Genomic DNA, 17103 nt, shown 5'->3' on the forward strand with positions numbered 1-17103 from the left:
GAGCTCGGGAGAAGAGAGTCCAAGATAGGGAGGGTGAGGAGGATTAAGGTAAATTATTATTATAAATTAATTTGTTTTCCATTGGAAGGTCAGTTTTGTAAATAAAAAAAAGTTGGTCTTTTGTAGTCGTCAGCGCATGCACGCAAGACACAGAGAGAGAGAGAGAGAGAAGCACTTTTTAATCATATATACTGAACTTTCAATGTGGTGATAAAAATAGTAAATTCTTCAACACCTTTAGATGGAAATAATTGCCACATGTTACATATATATAAGCCTTGAGATGGCCATCAACATTTTATTTCTAATGGTTTTACTGATCCTTTTCCTTTTTGACTAATTATTATTTATTTTTATTTTTACAAATTTAAAAATAAATAATAATTTAATTCAAATAAAATAAAAGAGGGAAGAAGAAGAGGATGAAGAAGAGATTAAATTAAAGAATGGGAAGAGACAGGGAGCAGAGGCTTTTTCAGAAGGGAGTGGTTGGTTAATAGACGGCTGTTTCCGTCCTTGTTGTCGGCCCTACAATTACATGATCAAAAAAAGGATTGAACGTGGCCATCACGAACCTTTGTTCCTTTTTGGGACGCGACCTTCATGCGCATTTTCAGCCTCATCCCCTTGGACGCTTTACCCGTACCTAAATACATATAGGCGAGCCTCTCCTACATAATGCTACAATATATATAGGGAGAATTGAAAAATATATTAAAAAACCAAATTAAAGTTTCTTTGACTATTTTTTATTATTATTACTTTCTGTTTTTAAAATATAAGAATATTAATAATTTTTTACATTATTAACATAAATTTAATATAAAATTAATGAGTTAAAGGTGATAAATTTAACCTGTTTAATTAAATGAATCGAGTTATAATATTTGACCTATATAATTTTATATTTCTGTATCGACACAATTTGAATTTGATAAATAAACACGACTTATCATCCTTATTATTATATATCGAGAAACAATTCAAAATACAAAAATAATTTTTATATTTATATTACGTCACAATATGTTTCGATTAACAAATATATATATACCCCTTACTTTTTTCAATAAAAAAAAATCTCTGACTTGTACGATCAAGTGGCAAAGATTGAATCGAATATGGAAGTGATTCGATGCCTCGGATGTAGGCAAACTTATTAAGATTGATGAATATTCTGAAAGTTGTTGATTTTATATTATTATATATGCCTCGTAATATTTTGGATTCGGGCGGTTTCTTTTTCCTCTAATGGGCATATTTTTATGTAATTAGTGCTTAAATATTGTGGTAATCATAAAATAATATTATCTAATGAGCATCAAGGACGTTAATTAAAAATAATTTATATATATATATATGTTCATCCATATTAACTCGATCGCGCGCCACCTTCTTTTTCTGCAGATTTGAGTCCATCACTTAAGAGATGCTGATAATCTTTTATTCTTCAGAATTCTCAGTAGATATTCTCCAGAGATATCCAGTGAGATCAATAATCTTTTAGCCATGTGGATTATATTTCTCTTGGGGGTTGGGAATCTAGGCTTTTCTGGATAATTTCCAGTGAGATCAAGCTGACATGCATACCAAAACTTCCATGTTGATTAAAAACACTACGAAAGTGCTTAGTTTTTTTTTTTCTTTTCTTCCTGTGACTCTGTAGGGCTGAAATCATTCATATCTTACGTTAGAACAATTTTTCTGGTGTCGAACACAAATTAATTTGCTCTTGCAGAAAAGAAATTAAGAGAGATTATCAATGGAGCATGTTGGGAGTACTGAAGAGAATAACTTCGATGTTTAAGTTGTAGTTTTTGAGAAAGATGAATAAATTGCAAACCAGTAGAAATAAAAAATCCCTTTTATCGGCCTCTAGGTTGCATTTTATAATAGCTTCTTCTTTGCAATTGTAATTTTATCGGCCTTGCATTAGGCGCTCTCATTCATACTTTGGCCCTCTCAGATGAAAAATTGTAATTTTGTCCACGCCTAGAATACAAGATGCGGATTATGGCCAAGGTGGCACCTACGTGATGGAATGGATCATCTGCAATGCCCGTTCAATACTACAAGCTAGGATAACAAATGAGTCTAACATTTGAATTAGATGGGCTTGATATCTTGGTCATGTGGGCTCGCGGCTCATAATCCACATCTTGTATTCTAGGCATGGATAAAATTACAATTTTTCATCTGAAATGACCAAAGTATGAATGAGAGCTCCTATCGCAAGGCAAATTTTTGTGTAAAAGATTTGCTTTGTGCTTATATATATATATATATATATATAAAAGTATTCTAACATAAGTAATTCTAACATCCTCCTCCCATAATAGAGGGTACGTTTTACATAACATCCTCCTCCCATAATAGAGGGTACGTTTTACATAACATCCTCCTCCCATAATAGAGGGTACGTTTTACAAAGCCCTCTTTTTGTGCCAAAAAGCCTAAAAAGGTTTTATAGCCAGAATTTGTATGTAGCTAGGTTTAGCTGTACTGGTACTTTACCCAAACTTCAGAGATCATGTGGTCAAAAGTAATCTAACGGTTTGAACACTATTACACATACACAACAACTAAACAACTAAACAAAAAAAAAAAAACAACTAAACAAATCTTCAATATCCAAGCAAGGACATTATCAGACGGTGGGGGTTTGAGAATGTATTTGTCTTCTTGGGAAGCCAATCACTGGAGAGAATTAGATTTCAAACTCTTCACTTGTAAAATTTGTATTTTAGTGAGGCATTCAACGGCTACCATAGTCCTGCTTGCATGACGCCATCAAATCTTCAGCTTTTATGGGTCGTCCCAACTTGTTTAATTCTGTTTTCTTTCACCATTCATTATAAAACAAATTCGAAACAAATATATATGTTAAGTTAAAGCAAATTTCAGTTCTTATATATGTATAAAAGAAAAAATTCAAAACCACAGGCTCCGTCCCTGCATGAATGGATATAATAGAGCATAAGCATGAATGATTAATTAGTTATAATTAGTTGATTCTTTCACTTGTATTGGATCAAGGCATATTGGCATGGATTGCTTGGCCATGAAATGATGTAATCTAGACACAAGAACGTACACCTCGAGCTCTGAGACTCTACTCACCTTCTATAACGTTACCCTAACCTAGCTAGCAGATAGACCAGGAATTTTTTATTTTTTATTTGTATGAATAAATGGATCGGGAAATTACTATTTCTCAGTGGTTTTGCTAAAGAAGACAAATACAAATTAAGTCACGAAGAAATTAAAGAGAAAGAGGTTTCAATAATATTCATTCTAAAATAAGTTTTTGGTCGCAGTGGAAAATCATTGAGTTTTAAGCACGTGTTAATGGGATATATTTAGGGTACGTAAGTGATAATGGTGTTGGGGAAGGTAAAGGCACACAGGAACATGTCTCCCCGCAAAAAGCCAGTAACGCTGTAGTGGTGTGCTCACGATAACCATTAAAACGATATGCCCATACATGCAATGTCGGTAATTTGTTTAATATATATATATACATATATAATCACTTTATTCTAGCTTTACATGTAGCATGGAATTTAATAATGATAATTTTAAGGATTCGGGTTGAGTCGGGCCAGTTTAATTGGAATTAGGTTACAACTGTTTATGTTTATTATTATTGCCTAATATGAGATTTATCAACTAATACTCACATTTATAAATGAAGCCGGCCTTAAAATTACTTTTATATTTATATATCATTAAAATAATTTTTTAAAAAACACAATCTAAAAAGCATCTACAAACGAAATGTATTTCGTTTCAAGATTTATATAATTAAAGAACAAATAAGAATAATTATAAGTTAAAACCACAAAAAAAAAAAAAAAGGGATACCATAAGAACCTTAACCATATATATAGTCCACTTTAGATTTGCTTTCTCAAACTTTTGAAAGGTCCCCTACCATGAAGAAGAAACTTTCTGATAATTTAGGTCAGCAACTCTTAGCTGGGGAGGTGTGGGGTTGTCCTTTGGTCTCCCACTTTGACCCTTTTTTCTGTTGGGCATGCCCTTAAGTTACCCTTTCTCCCTCTCTCTCTCTCTGTTTCTCTCTATCTCTCTGTGTGTGTGTAAGACATGGAAGGTGGTGATGATTTTTCTTAACAAAGTCTGACGCAACACACCTTTTGAAAGTGAGACCAGCCATAGCTTTATCAACACCCCATCCATGTTGGGCCGTTAAAGCAAACGACAAGACGGCTTTTCTCAGCCTTTGCTACTCACATTTGCAGCAAAACCAGCTGACGTTTACCTCAAAGTTGACTGCTTTTGCTTTTCTTTCTTTTTCTTAACCTAAGCCTCCTCCTCTTTGTCGCATTCACTTTCAACACCAGCTAGTAACACTTTCATGGTTTCATTAAGGGGGCTTCAATTCCCAGGCCCATGTTCCACTTCTTTTTTTTTCTTTTTTTTTTTTCCTCTTTTTTTTTGGGAATTTGAACTGTGTTGGGAGAAAAAAAAAACCAAAAAACTGAGTTGGAAGTGTATCGGTATTGGGATCTGCCGGTGCTTTTGTCTCACATTGTGTTCCGACACTGTCGTATAGGGAATGTCTGTCTGCTTTTCTTTGGTTCCTGTTTGGATGCCAGAATTACTAATCCTCATTTGGGAAGAAATTGACCTAATAGCATACTTGCTGCTGCCCATTAACATGTGATGCCATTGCCACCAACTAATTTGCATATAATGAAAAGAATCAGTCAACACACAAGGGTCGTTGCTAATGATCATCGCCGTGTGTCGATTATTGATAAGCTAAATGGTCACCGCTAATGAGCTTAAGACTCGATAAGTTTCTCGGTGATTGGAATATTAATGAGATTTACCTGTTCAAACAGATGGATAAACAGTTCAAAATTTGCTAAAACAAATATATTAAGACAAAGTAGGCGAAACTGATATATTTAGTGAAGGTTTTATTGCTTCCCTAAACTAGGTACATTATTGTCTCCAACCAGTAATCTAGTATTAAGGAATGGTCCCAAGCAACTCCTTAAAATGAAGTTACAATCCCAAGACCATGGGAACTCACTCTGAGTGTAGTTTGACTGCAAATAGGAGGAGGGCATTGGTGGTCAAAGAGCCATCAAGGCCTTTGTGCTGAGGATTTTGAAGGAGTAGACAGTGGACAAAGGTCTGCACCCATTTCCACTAAAATGTTCTTTTCTTTGCCCTTTTGCTCGAACTGTCCAACCAACCTACATGTCTGTTTAAAGCCCCATTGACACGTCACACACACGTGATTGTTTCATCACCACCGACCTCTTGTCGCTGTGCTTAATTTTTAAAGGAAAAAACAAAAACAAAAATACTATATTAGTTTCTAGGGTTAGGCTTTTAATCAAATTTAAATGGATCAAATTTTAAGTTTTAATTCGTCCTCAAGTCAGTCTCTCCGTTCCCACTTTCTTAAACAGATTCTCCCAATCTGAAGTGCCTAGGTAAAAGAGCATAAATAAGCTCAAATTGAGAGAGATAATTATATTAATTCTTGAGTAGTCATTTAAAAAACATAAAAATAAAAATAACTTAAACACGTTAGCCAGTGTGATAAATGTGTGAAGAGTAGCATTGTTCTAAATTCTCATGCACGTCACATAAAGTAATGCTACTATTCACATTAATTATAATGTAATGTGTTTTAATTTTTTTTTTAAGTGACTCGCATAAAGTTACTTTAAAAATTAGGTCAAATTAGTCGATATAAAATAAGTTTAATAAATAAATGTAAAAAATAACGTTACTCTCCAAAGGGTAGCTTAATCGGCAGTGGACCACGCCTCATGAAGCAAGATCACTAGATTGAATCTCCCATCTCCCTTCTCTTGCGTGGACATGTCAAAAATAACATTACTACAGTTATCAAGAGAGCAACTTCCGCCTCATCACTTCCAAGTGTAGAAAATGTGAAAATGCCTAAATATATATGTATGAAAAAATTTCAAAACCAGGAGCCATACCCCCATAGTTGCCCCTGGATGCAGTGATTATGCCATTATGGAGCGTTTCAGAGAATGCATTTTAATTTAAGTAAATCCTAGAGTCTCTACTTTAGTGCAGAATTTGTCTCTGGGGGTATTTTTTTTTCTTTTTTTTTTTTTTTAATACTAATTCTCACCTTGCCCAAAAAAGTATAACCCGCAATGGGTCAAACGCAAGAACCATAGAAACCGAGATGATATGGCTAAATCTTCATACTGGATCAGATTGGCTGGTTGAATGGGAGCCAGTAATGGCAGGCTACCCAACATCAAACAGCTCAAGACTTTTTCTCGGTAATAAAATCCACCAGCATAGATAATAACCCTAGTCAATAAAATTAAATTCATTTCCTCAATTCAGTAATCCATTGAAACTCTTTCTAACTCCATAAACTATAGCAATTGAAAATATAGGTTACAAGCAGTCACTATGTGCAACTCTAATTAGGTGTAAGAATCAAAAACACATCACCAAGAATTCAGGCGCAGGGCGACAGAAGCTACATAAAATTTGTGAATACAAGATGACCACAGCAAAAACTTCTTCATTCCACGCACCACTACAACTGAGAATTCTATTGTCGAGAAATTGGTGCCATTGGCATGGATGATGATTGGCTGTAGACATTACCATCAGGACCCTGAAAACCCTGGTAAGAATTTGTAGGAGGTGTTGTAAAGGGAGATATCCCGTTTATTGGAGCCCCAATTGTCTGATAACCAGGCATTGAAGGTGGGTGCTGTTGGGCCATGCCATAGCTGTATGGTACACTACTTATTGATCCAGCAGTCTGCATGAACTGGGGCACCTGGTATTGGATTTGTGGCATAGGTGGTAGCGGTGGTAGTGGCGGAGGAGATGATGAGGGCGGAGGTGGTGCCTCATTTGGAGTAAATTGTTGGCTGGTGGTAGACATATTGTGTTGGATAGAGTCAGGATGAGGGAAAGGAGGAACTGGTGGTTGTTGAAGATTTTGAGATGGTACGTACGAAGATTGGTCATTTTCAAGCTTAGGCCTCTTTTCGGAAGGGTAATCAGTAGAGGATTCTTTCACTGGATTGCCCATGACGCCCTCTGATGCAAGGGAGGATAGGACATACGAGAGCATCTGGACTGAAGACGTTGATGCGGTTAGCTTTGCTGCCACTGCAGCAGCAGCAGACTTGCGTGGGTCATCCTCAATGTGGCCAGATTTTTCAGGAAAGGAAACCTGCCGTGTGTACATTACTGGAGCTGATTGTTCCCTATCCCCCGATAAAAAGCTGTGAGGTGCTACGGGGGTTTGGGCTTCCTTCGGACTCTGCTCAGCTAGTGACTGAACTTTGTCTCTACTTAGCAACTGTTGGCAGATATAACCTGCCTGTTGTGACTGGGACTGCGCAGCCTGGAAAACAACACATAGGAAGAGGAAAGCATGCATATGCTTAGAATCTGTACAACCCATATACCAGAAAATTAGAAGGAAATCATGTTAAAGCACAATAAGAAGAGAATTTGGTCACAATTAAGAGACTTCAAATTGTGTTCCTTTGTTGTCTTGGTGACCTTTTTAAACAACACCCCCATCCCCCCCCCCCCCCCCCAAAGAAAAACCCTGAAAAATAAACTAATCCGAACCAACACGCTAAACGCTCGGTATCAATAGCAAAATAATAATTAATAGATCACATTACATAGAAGTTCAGCCATCTACTTCAACTAAATACATATGAAAAAGAGAGTACTTACAGTTTAACATTCCACATGTTCAATTTGTTAAAAAGCATAAGAAAAGATATGCAGAAAGCTAACCATTACTCCTACCAGTAGGGTTTATAAGAGTGACAAACCTGAAGTTGGTTTTGGACTTGACCCAGCTTGAATTCCTGATAATAAAACCATGTCAGCTTTATTTTCAACTAATCTCAGTATTCCATGCAATACTATGCAACTATGGAGGGTTGGAAGTGGTGAGAATTTTAAATGAAAATAAGGCTCAGAGACCAGATAGATTTTCTATGGCTTTTATCCAAAAGCGTTAAAAGTGTTAAAAGAGGACATCATGGCAATTCTCAAAGGGTTTCATGGCAGAGGGAAGTTTGAGAAGAGTTTCAAAGTTACTTTTGTGTCTATTATTCCGAAGAAAGCTGGGGCAGTGGAATCAAGAATTTCTTTAGCTTAGTGGGTAGTGTACACAAAATTATCTCTATGGTCTTGGCGAATAGGTTAAAATTGGTATTGGGAAAGATTGTCTCAAGTTTTCGGAATGCATTTATTAGAGGTAGACAAATTATGGATTGCCTAGTTTTTATTATACCTGTTGAAGAGAGGTGGCTTTGGGAAGAGATGGCGAGTTTGGATAGGATATCATATATTTATGAGTGGTTTTCCATTCTCATCAATGGGTTTCCATCTGGTTTCTTTAGTAGTTCATGTGGATTACGACAAGGAGACCTATTATCTCCTTTATTAATTGTGGTTGTTATTGAGGTATTAAGTTTGATGATTTCTGCTGCTGTGGACAATGGGCTCTTCTCTCAATTTTCGGTGGGAGCGAGCAATCTTGAGGAGATGCTAATGTCACATTTATTGTTTGCAGATGATACTTTGATCTTTGGTGACTGGTGAGCCTAATTGTGAACAACGTCGTAACCTATGATGTCTATTCTTATGTTTTGAAGCGGTGTCGGGTTGAAGATAAACTTATCCAAGTCAAAGGTTGTTCCCGTAGGCAATGTAGGTGATGTTAAAGGGTTGGCTACCATTCTTGGGTGTAAAGTGGCTTTGTTAACGATGAAGTATTTATGTACTTCTTATGGGAGCTCCTTACAAGGTTTCTACCATTTGGAATGGTATTACTGAGAAGATGGAACATCGGTTGGCAGGTTGGAAGAGGCTTTATCTATCAAAGGGAAGCGGAATAGTCCAATATTTCAAAGGGTTTGGGGGTGAAAATTTTGATTCAGCTTAATCGAGCCCTTTTGGGTAAATGGTTGTGGTGGTATGGTACAAAGGAGGCTCCGTAGAGATTGGTGGTGGACATGAAATATGATAGTTTGAGGGGGAGGTAGGTGATCTAAGTAAGTTGCAAGGCCATATAGTGTGAAAAAGTATGAGGGGGTGGGAAGGTTTTCCTAAATTTGTGAGGTATGTGGTGTGAGATGGATCTACGGTGCGGTTTTGGCATGATTTATGGTATGGGGAGTAGCTTTTGAAATTCTCTTTTCCAGAATTATTCACTATTGCTCGTTGTAAGGATGCATGGGTGGCAGATCATATTCAATTTCAGAATGGGAACATTCATTAAAATATATTCTTTACAAGACCCGTAAAGGATTGAGGTGAAAATGGTCCATGATTTCTTTGAGGAGTTGTATTCCCAAAGAGTAAGGCAAGGAGGTGAGGATAAATTGTGTTGGATTCCTTCATAAAGGAAATTGTTTGAGGTGAGGTCTTATTGGAAACTCTTAACTTTAGATAATTTATGAAAGAGGCATGTTATTGTAGGGAATTGATGTTGTATGTGTAAGAAAAGTGAGGAGTCTATTAATCATCTCCTTCTTCATTGTGAGGTTGCAAAGGAATTATGGAGCTTGCTTTTCAATTGTTTGGGGATGAAAGGGTTATGCTCGAAGGTTGAGATTTGTTGGTGAGTTGAGGTGGACAATTGGGACATCTAAATGTTTTGGAACTATGGAGGTTGTCTAGTTTATGTTTAATGTGGTATATTTGACGAGAAAGGAATGCAAGGAGCTTTGAAGATCATGAGATGACAATGTTGAGCTGAAGATGTTATTCCAACTCCTTTATACATGGATAGTAGCATTTATTAGATTTCTTGTTTATAATTTCTCTTTGTTTTTGGAGTTTTATTCTACGTTTTTTTTTTTTTTATACATTAGGGGTTCTCTTGTATAATTCACATGTACTAGAGTTGCACCATTCTATGCTTTTAATGAATTTAAATTACTTATATATAAAAAATATGGAGTAGTCTGGCCAACCAACCTGCTCCTGGAGAGCTTCTCTTAAATGAGAGACAAGACTTGTTCTGGATGACTCAACTGCCATTAGTTGTTCAATACAGTCCCTCAATACAGCATGCTGCCCCTGCAGCTCCTCCACAAATGCAGATCCATGGAATTTCCCTATTAAAACAAACAGTTCAGAGAAAAGAAAGATCCAGGAAGATGTGAACAACAAAAGTCCCAATGACAGGAATCATGGACAACCAATAAAATATACTGCAGACTTTATTTATACATTTTGATCCGGATTTTAGATTGGGTTGGTTCTGGATATGAATATCAGACAATTTATACTACAAAGTTTGGTTTAATCAATTGGGTGTCTATGTATTTGATACATAAGTATTTTCTATCTTTTTAATATGTCAGACAATGACAGTAGTTAATATTGAGATCCAAGATTCCAAAAATCCGGGTCAGTTTTATAAACTGTCTGAAATATGTACATATAGCAAATTGATTACAGGTAGTCCTAAATCTTTCTTTTGACCGCATGAATCCAGGTGGAAATCTATCCTAATCATATTGATACAAGAAGCACAAATCGCAACTCGTCAATTACTAGTCAAATGGAGTCACTTCAAGATTTTCTTCCAACAAAAAAACTAATGATGATGGCAGCACCCAAAAAAATCTTCATCTAGTTAAAATAAAAATCTGTTTCTTAAATTGTAAAATGTGAAAAGAACATCATACTACTGTAGCCATAAGAAACTTCAACCAAAACTCCAGCTAACATCTACACTTACTAATCCAGCAATACCATGACAAAATTTTGCAAGGCAGTGACATTTAGCAAATTTTCAACATTTCTAGAAAAACATTTTGACTCATGGAAAAACTTATCATGGCCCAGCTGTGCTGATTTAACACGATTAATTTTTAAATTTAGAACAGATGTAAAACAAGCTTCAACTTATGTTTGTGATCATGCATCAATAAAAGGTGGTAAAGATACATATAAATGGCATGAAGAAAAAATAAACATCCTAAGTTTATTATGAACAGAATAGAATAAGAAAATTAAATGTAATATATTAATTACAATCAAATGAAAAGAAAAGAAAAGCAGTAAAACATGTGTACACATGTAGACATGCTTACACATAGATCACAACAAATGCATCGATTGAAAGTTTAGGAAATGATTTATGAAGATACATATGAAGGGAATACCTGAATTGATATCACTACCAATTTCCTTATCTACTTTCTCAAGACTGCTAATAGCATTCCTACATTTGCTCAATATATTGTCTTCATCCAACTGGCCACCATAAACGACATGATAATCTGAAACTATTTTTTCCAATGTATTTCCAGCAGGTGGTCTCTGTTAAAAGAATGGAAAGTGATCTAGAAATAGTCTACAATTTGTATATAATAATTCAATATCCATAGAAATATATAGAAAGATCAGAAAATTCGAAGTACCAGTTTGACGTTCAAATTCTTTCCATTTTTATTACTATTTTCCAGGTGCCTACCCGCAAGCTCTTCCTTAAGAATTTGCCCCCGAGAACCAAAAACTTTTCTTTCCTCCCATATACCAATCTGCATGAGAAAGAAATTAGAAATGCACTCCAAGCTAATTTCCCAATAAAAAAATTCAAGCATCTGGTACTTCTACAACAGAGGAAATTATCAAATAAATACATTGAATAAAAGAAAAAACCATGCATTACAGTAGTTTAAAATAATACGAGTCATAAAATTTAGAAATGCACTAACAGTCCTGGAGCAAAAGCATAACCATAGAGAGCCCTATCAAGTACAAACTTTATCATTCATTCTAGTTCAATCCGACATAAATTTACCATAAAACTTTCATCTTTGATGTCAGACTTGGTTGAAGATATAGTGAATTTCCAATACATATATACAAAACTCAAATAACAAAAACAAAGACAGGTTATTGCCTTAAACAAAACAAAAATATGAGTTCTCATCAGATTGAAAACCCAAAATCCACTCTTGCCCCATTCTAGACAATGTGTGACAGGGAAGTTCGAACATAGAATGCTTGTCCTTCAATACATATCTTAGAAGACTCCAATATCCCGATAGACTTAACAAGGACATATCTGCATATTTTTTCAATTTGCCATACTGCTCAAATAACTTCACTGCCTACAAATCTTAACTATAGCACACATATCTACTTAGCAACATCATCTAGTAGATTCACAGTGTCTCAATGAAAAAGTGCCGGCAGCTTAAAGAAATGTAAATGTACTGGATGCTATCAAAGAAAATGACTACTTGTAAAGAACACGAGCAGATCATTCAGTCAAATCAAGCCCCTTGTTGACCACAAAAGGGAACAATGGTCTACACACTATCAGAAATCATGAATAGTGGACATAAAAACCACTTTGGATGGAGAACATCCAATCAATAGGCTTGCTGAAAACAACTTTAAGGGCATATATGGAATGTAGAATAGACCCCTATAATGGAATGGCTATTCCTATTGAATAGCTATTCTTTTGCTTTGTTGCATACCATTCCCAGGAATAGCTATTCCCCTCAAGAAGGAGAGGAATAGCTATTCCTTGAGTAATTGAATGGGTTTTCAAAAACAACCTTTTTTTTAATGCAAACCTAATTTTTTTTAAAAAAAAAAACACACACACACACGCACAAAACACTCGATGAGTGGCTGGCCACCCTAGCAAAAGCACGAGGGTGATCGCCCCTCCCCGAGGGGATCCGAGGGTGGCTGCAACCACCCCATAGCTCGGGGGTGGTCGCGGCCACCCTTGATGCTCATCAAGGATGGTCAAGACACCCCATGGTTCTGCCATGGTGGCTGACCACCCTTGGGGTAGTAATATCTTGGGTATTTTAGTAACTTTGATACAATTCCAATGGAAGTACATGCGTTGTCACCAAACATGGAATAAGAATAGCTATTCCATTCCACCTTTTTTCATTCATAGTAAAAGCTATTTCTTTTCCTAATGAAATAACCATTCCGCGTGACCAGATTGTGTGCTGTTGTTAGTCATAACATGTTCAACAACATTTCAAGCAGACTATATTATGCATGGTGAGCATCTTTTATAAGGTGCAGTTATCAACAAAACAAAAGGCTCAAAGTACAGTATCAACTGAACACTTGGAAATTAGACATACCAGTCGGAGTGCAGCATTCCTTCCAAACTCATCCCCGCTTTCGATCGCATCACGAAGAGCATCTGGAAGAACCTTCCAAAATTCACCAACAAACTCTGAACCCTTTCGCCTACTATTCTGCAATATGTCATTTGCAAGATATAGAAAGGCCAATCTCTGCTCGCGTGGAGAACAATGAAACTGACGATCCCATGTTTCGACCACTTGTTTTGCTTTATTCATATGGAATATACACCAATGTGATAAAGCTTAATTGCATTAAGGATAGCAAACTCAGTAACAGCCTCAAATTGCTGGAGGAACCGAATGAAATTTCTCAAACAAGACTAGCATCTATTATTTCATTTTACCAGAGGGAAAAACAAAGTAGAACAATCTGCAATCTTATTGAAGGAGTGGCATGAGCAAATTACAATATCCAACTGAGCTATCAATCGTCTTGGAGACTCCTTACAAGGAACATTAACCAATCTAGCTACACCTTTATTTTAGAGTAGTGAGTAAGTAAACACAAGGGTTACCATTTGACTACAAATCAAACTTTATGAATAGAGGCTAAACATATAAGTGAAAACATCTGAAAATCCTCTTAAACAAGAGAGAACCAACAACAAACAGCCAAGAGAAACATCATCCACATCTATATAATGTCATCAAAAGGATACTCTCTATACTTGCTTGTGAATTGTTGAGCTTCGCTAGCTTTTCCATTAAAATCTGTGGATTGAATGTACTGCCCATTGATGCGACAATAGTTTTCCCAACTAACGAGCACAAGGCAGACCTCTAAAACTGAAGCAACCTTCATGGGAGAAAAAGAGAAGAAAAACAACAATCAAAATAGATTCACCACCCAGCAAGATAACTTAAAGCACAGCACAGAACATCAAAGATATAGAAATATTATTTGATTAATATCCAAGTAACCCTTCCTATCAAAACCAAAATCCGGCCAAGTTTTCCAATCAAACAAAAAAGACACAGTTTCTTCATTAATCGTAAGGAGGTGAACCATCAAAAAGTATCTTCCTACATGGGGTACAAGAGATATCACTAATCATTGTTGGACAAGAAGCCAAGGAGTCCTTGTGTTTGCAGATACGCATGAGACACATACAAAGTTTCTGGTGGACACATATTTATGAAAAGTACCCAAGATTAAAGGATAAAAAAAGTACTCAGAATAAAAATGTAGAAATGAAGAACATTCCAAATGTGAGGAAAGCATGCTAAATAGGAGTAACCAGGGTGATCCTCCCAGCTGCAAATCCAATTGACAAGATTTGCACAAAGTATATCCAAAGGGCACATGTTTGCATGTCTATGAATTCATACATATGGTGAAGAGAGTGAATTTTTACCAAACAAGGCTTGATATTTGCAATTTAAAGCACCATAAAGTTTACTGTTAAGCATATTCTTGGTTTCAACCTATAAGCTAAAGGGTCAAACATCTGTTTGACTAGATATTGAATGTGCATAACTATTACTTCATCAACACCATGTCACAACAACATAAAATAAACTTTCGCCACAACATTCACTTCTAATAACTGAGCCGCAAATCCTCTGTAGCAAATATGATTCTAAGTAATACCCATCCGGAAAGGGATATTGAAGAAGAATAAGCATACTACAAATAAAAAATTAAAAAAAAATTTAAAAAAAATTTTAAAAAGTGAAAAATATACTTAATTCCCCTCAAACTGATACCACTTTTGCAAAGACACCACAAAACTACCATGTGATAGTTGACCCCTTAAACTACCACTTCGTTGCAAAATAGCCCCTCCATTAGTAGTTGGCGTTAAAATGGAAAGCAAATAGCGCATATTCTAGACTTGAAATGTCCTAATTGTTCCAATTTTGGAGAAAAAAATAGAAAAGAAAAACAAAGAAGAGGAACTGAGGGGTGGTTGACCACCCCTTGAAGGATTTTAGGCATGGCAAAACACCCCTCAAGGCTTTGGGTGTGGCCAACCATCTTTTGGAGGCTTTTGAGGGTGGCCAACGTTGAAGGGGTGTTTGGCCACCCTCCCAGCCTTATGGAGGTGGTCAACCATCCTTAAAACAAGGAGTGGTAGCTCAACTTTTAGGGGTGGTCAGACACCCCCAAACGCCATCAAACGGTGGTCAACCACCCCTCAAGCCCCTCTCTTTTGCATTCTTTTTCTCCAAAATGGAGACGATTTGGGTGTTTCAAATGTAAAATATGAACATGTACATCACGTATGCCATTTTATTGCCAACATCTAATGGATGGGATGAATAACGAAATGGTAGTTTGAGGGGACCAAGCGTCACAAAATGGTAATTTGAGGATGTTTTTGCAAATGTTAGTTTGAGGCAATCTGGGAATTTCATGTCCAAAATACACCATTTTTCCGTCCTTTTAACGCTAACAGATAACGCAAGTCAAGTGTTACAAATTGTAGTTGGTGGTGGTGCCTTTGCAAAAGAGGTGTCAGTCAGAGGAGTAGGTATACTTTCCCTAAGAAAAAAGTTAAACAAAGTTCCGGTGACACCAAGCTAAACAGCCAGAGTATGATGTCTTTTTAGCAGCAATAATGTTACGGTGGCAGAAACTACATCAATTCTGACCAAACAAAAAAAAAAAAACATGCGATTATGCAAACGAATTCGAAATTCTTCGTATTCTTTGCCAATTTTGTCACACATTGAGACTTGCTCATGGCACACAAAAGCGACTACACATCACTCTCTTCATAAGGTTTCTATCTTCGGATTTCAGTCACATATGAAGCAATTCACAAGGGAAATTATAAAAATGATAATATAAATAAAAAACAATAATAATATCCTTCTAAATAAAGCAAAAGTAATCTAAACCCTAAAAAATTGTTTCTATCCTGAACATACTGTTCTTAACCTATGAAGCATTTACTGCGAATACTACTAAAAAATTACTCAAACAAATGAAAAGATAAAGAAAGGTACAAACGCTTGAGTTACATTAAAGCACAATAATTAAAGGGAAATTACACGAGACTAAAGCCCTATGGCAAAGCAAGACAGAGAGTTTAGACAAAAGCATTTAGAAGCCCTAGAGCTTTTATTGTACCAGTCGAGAAGAATGCAGGTGAGGCACGGGATAGAATCAGCGGCGGGCGAGAATACCGTGGTCGAACTCTTCTTCCATGGAAAAGGGATTTGGATGGGATTAGTGGTTTTTTTGGTAGGGTTTTGAGGAAAAATAATTTGATTCTGTGCTTTGTTGTTCGGTGGAGACGGGGTTACTGTACGAATTGGAGTTCTGAGAACCGAAGAAGAAACCCAGACAAAGAGAGAGACCTATGGCTATGTGTTTTGTGTTCGGCGTAGCTTAGACTACTGACTTCAACGTGTGAACAAAAATTGTGAAATTACCCCTGGTTTCAGGGATTTCGTCCAGTGAACCTGACACAAAATCTAGAGCAGCCTCTTTCAGGCACACGAGCTACCAGGCAATATAGCGTTACGACACCGTTTTGTGGCTTGTAAATTAATTATGATCGCAAGTTTTTACATGACCCGTAAATCCAGGATAAACCCAACTTAAAATTAATAAATTATAATTTATTTATGAGTCTAACTCATTTAATTAAAGTAATTAAGTTAAAGTTTACATATAGTCTTATAATCATGTAATTGTTATTAAATTTAGGTTATAAATTCATCCAACTCATTTTAACTCGTTTATTAAATAAATCAAATTCATATAAACTTGACTTGATTTGTGCAAATACACTGTGGAATATGAATAAGTGAGTTCATATGGTAATTAGGAATCATATATATTGAAATTCACTGTCAATCCATGAAAAAAAAATGTAGGAGTAAGGTCCACGGGCAATCATTATATTATTTATTTCTTTGATAATTAGTGGAAATCATTTGTCTCATATGACCCATATGATAATACATTAAATTCTTCTTGTATCCAAAA

The 17103-nt window shown here is 36.1% G+C and overlaps 1 protein-coding gene across 1 annotated transcript; it reads right to left on the bottom strand.

The window, feature by feature from the left end:
* Positions 1–6324: 6324 nt before the first annotated feature.
* Positions 6325–16580, bottom strand: LOC132182462 (ENTH/VHS family protein). Its single transcript, XM_059595714.2, has 8 exons — positions 16240–16580; positions 13823–13959; positions 13158–13405; positions 11454–11573; positions 11196–11352; positions 10000–10139; positions 7842–7877; positions 6325–7396 (listed from the first exon to the last, which is right to left on the bottom strand). The coding sequence occupies exons 2-8, from the start codon at positions 13896–13898 to the stop codon at positions 6587–6589; spliced, it is 1587 nt and encodes a 528-aa protein (XP_059451697.1). The 5' UTR covers positions 13899–13959; positions 16240–16580; the 3' UTR covers positions 6325–6586.
* Positions 16581–17103: the final 523 nt, after the last annotated feature.

This window comes from Corylus avellana, chromosome 5 (assembly GCF_965113065.1).
Source record: "Corylus avellana chromosome 5, dhCorAvel1.hap1.2, whole genome shotgun sequence".
Classification (NCBI taxonomy): domain Eukaryota; kingdom Viridiplantae; phylum Streptophyta; class Magnoliopsida; order Fagales; family Betulaceae; genus Corylus; species Corylus avellana.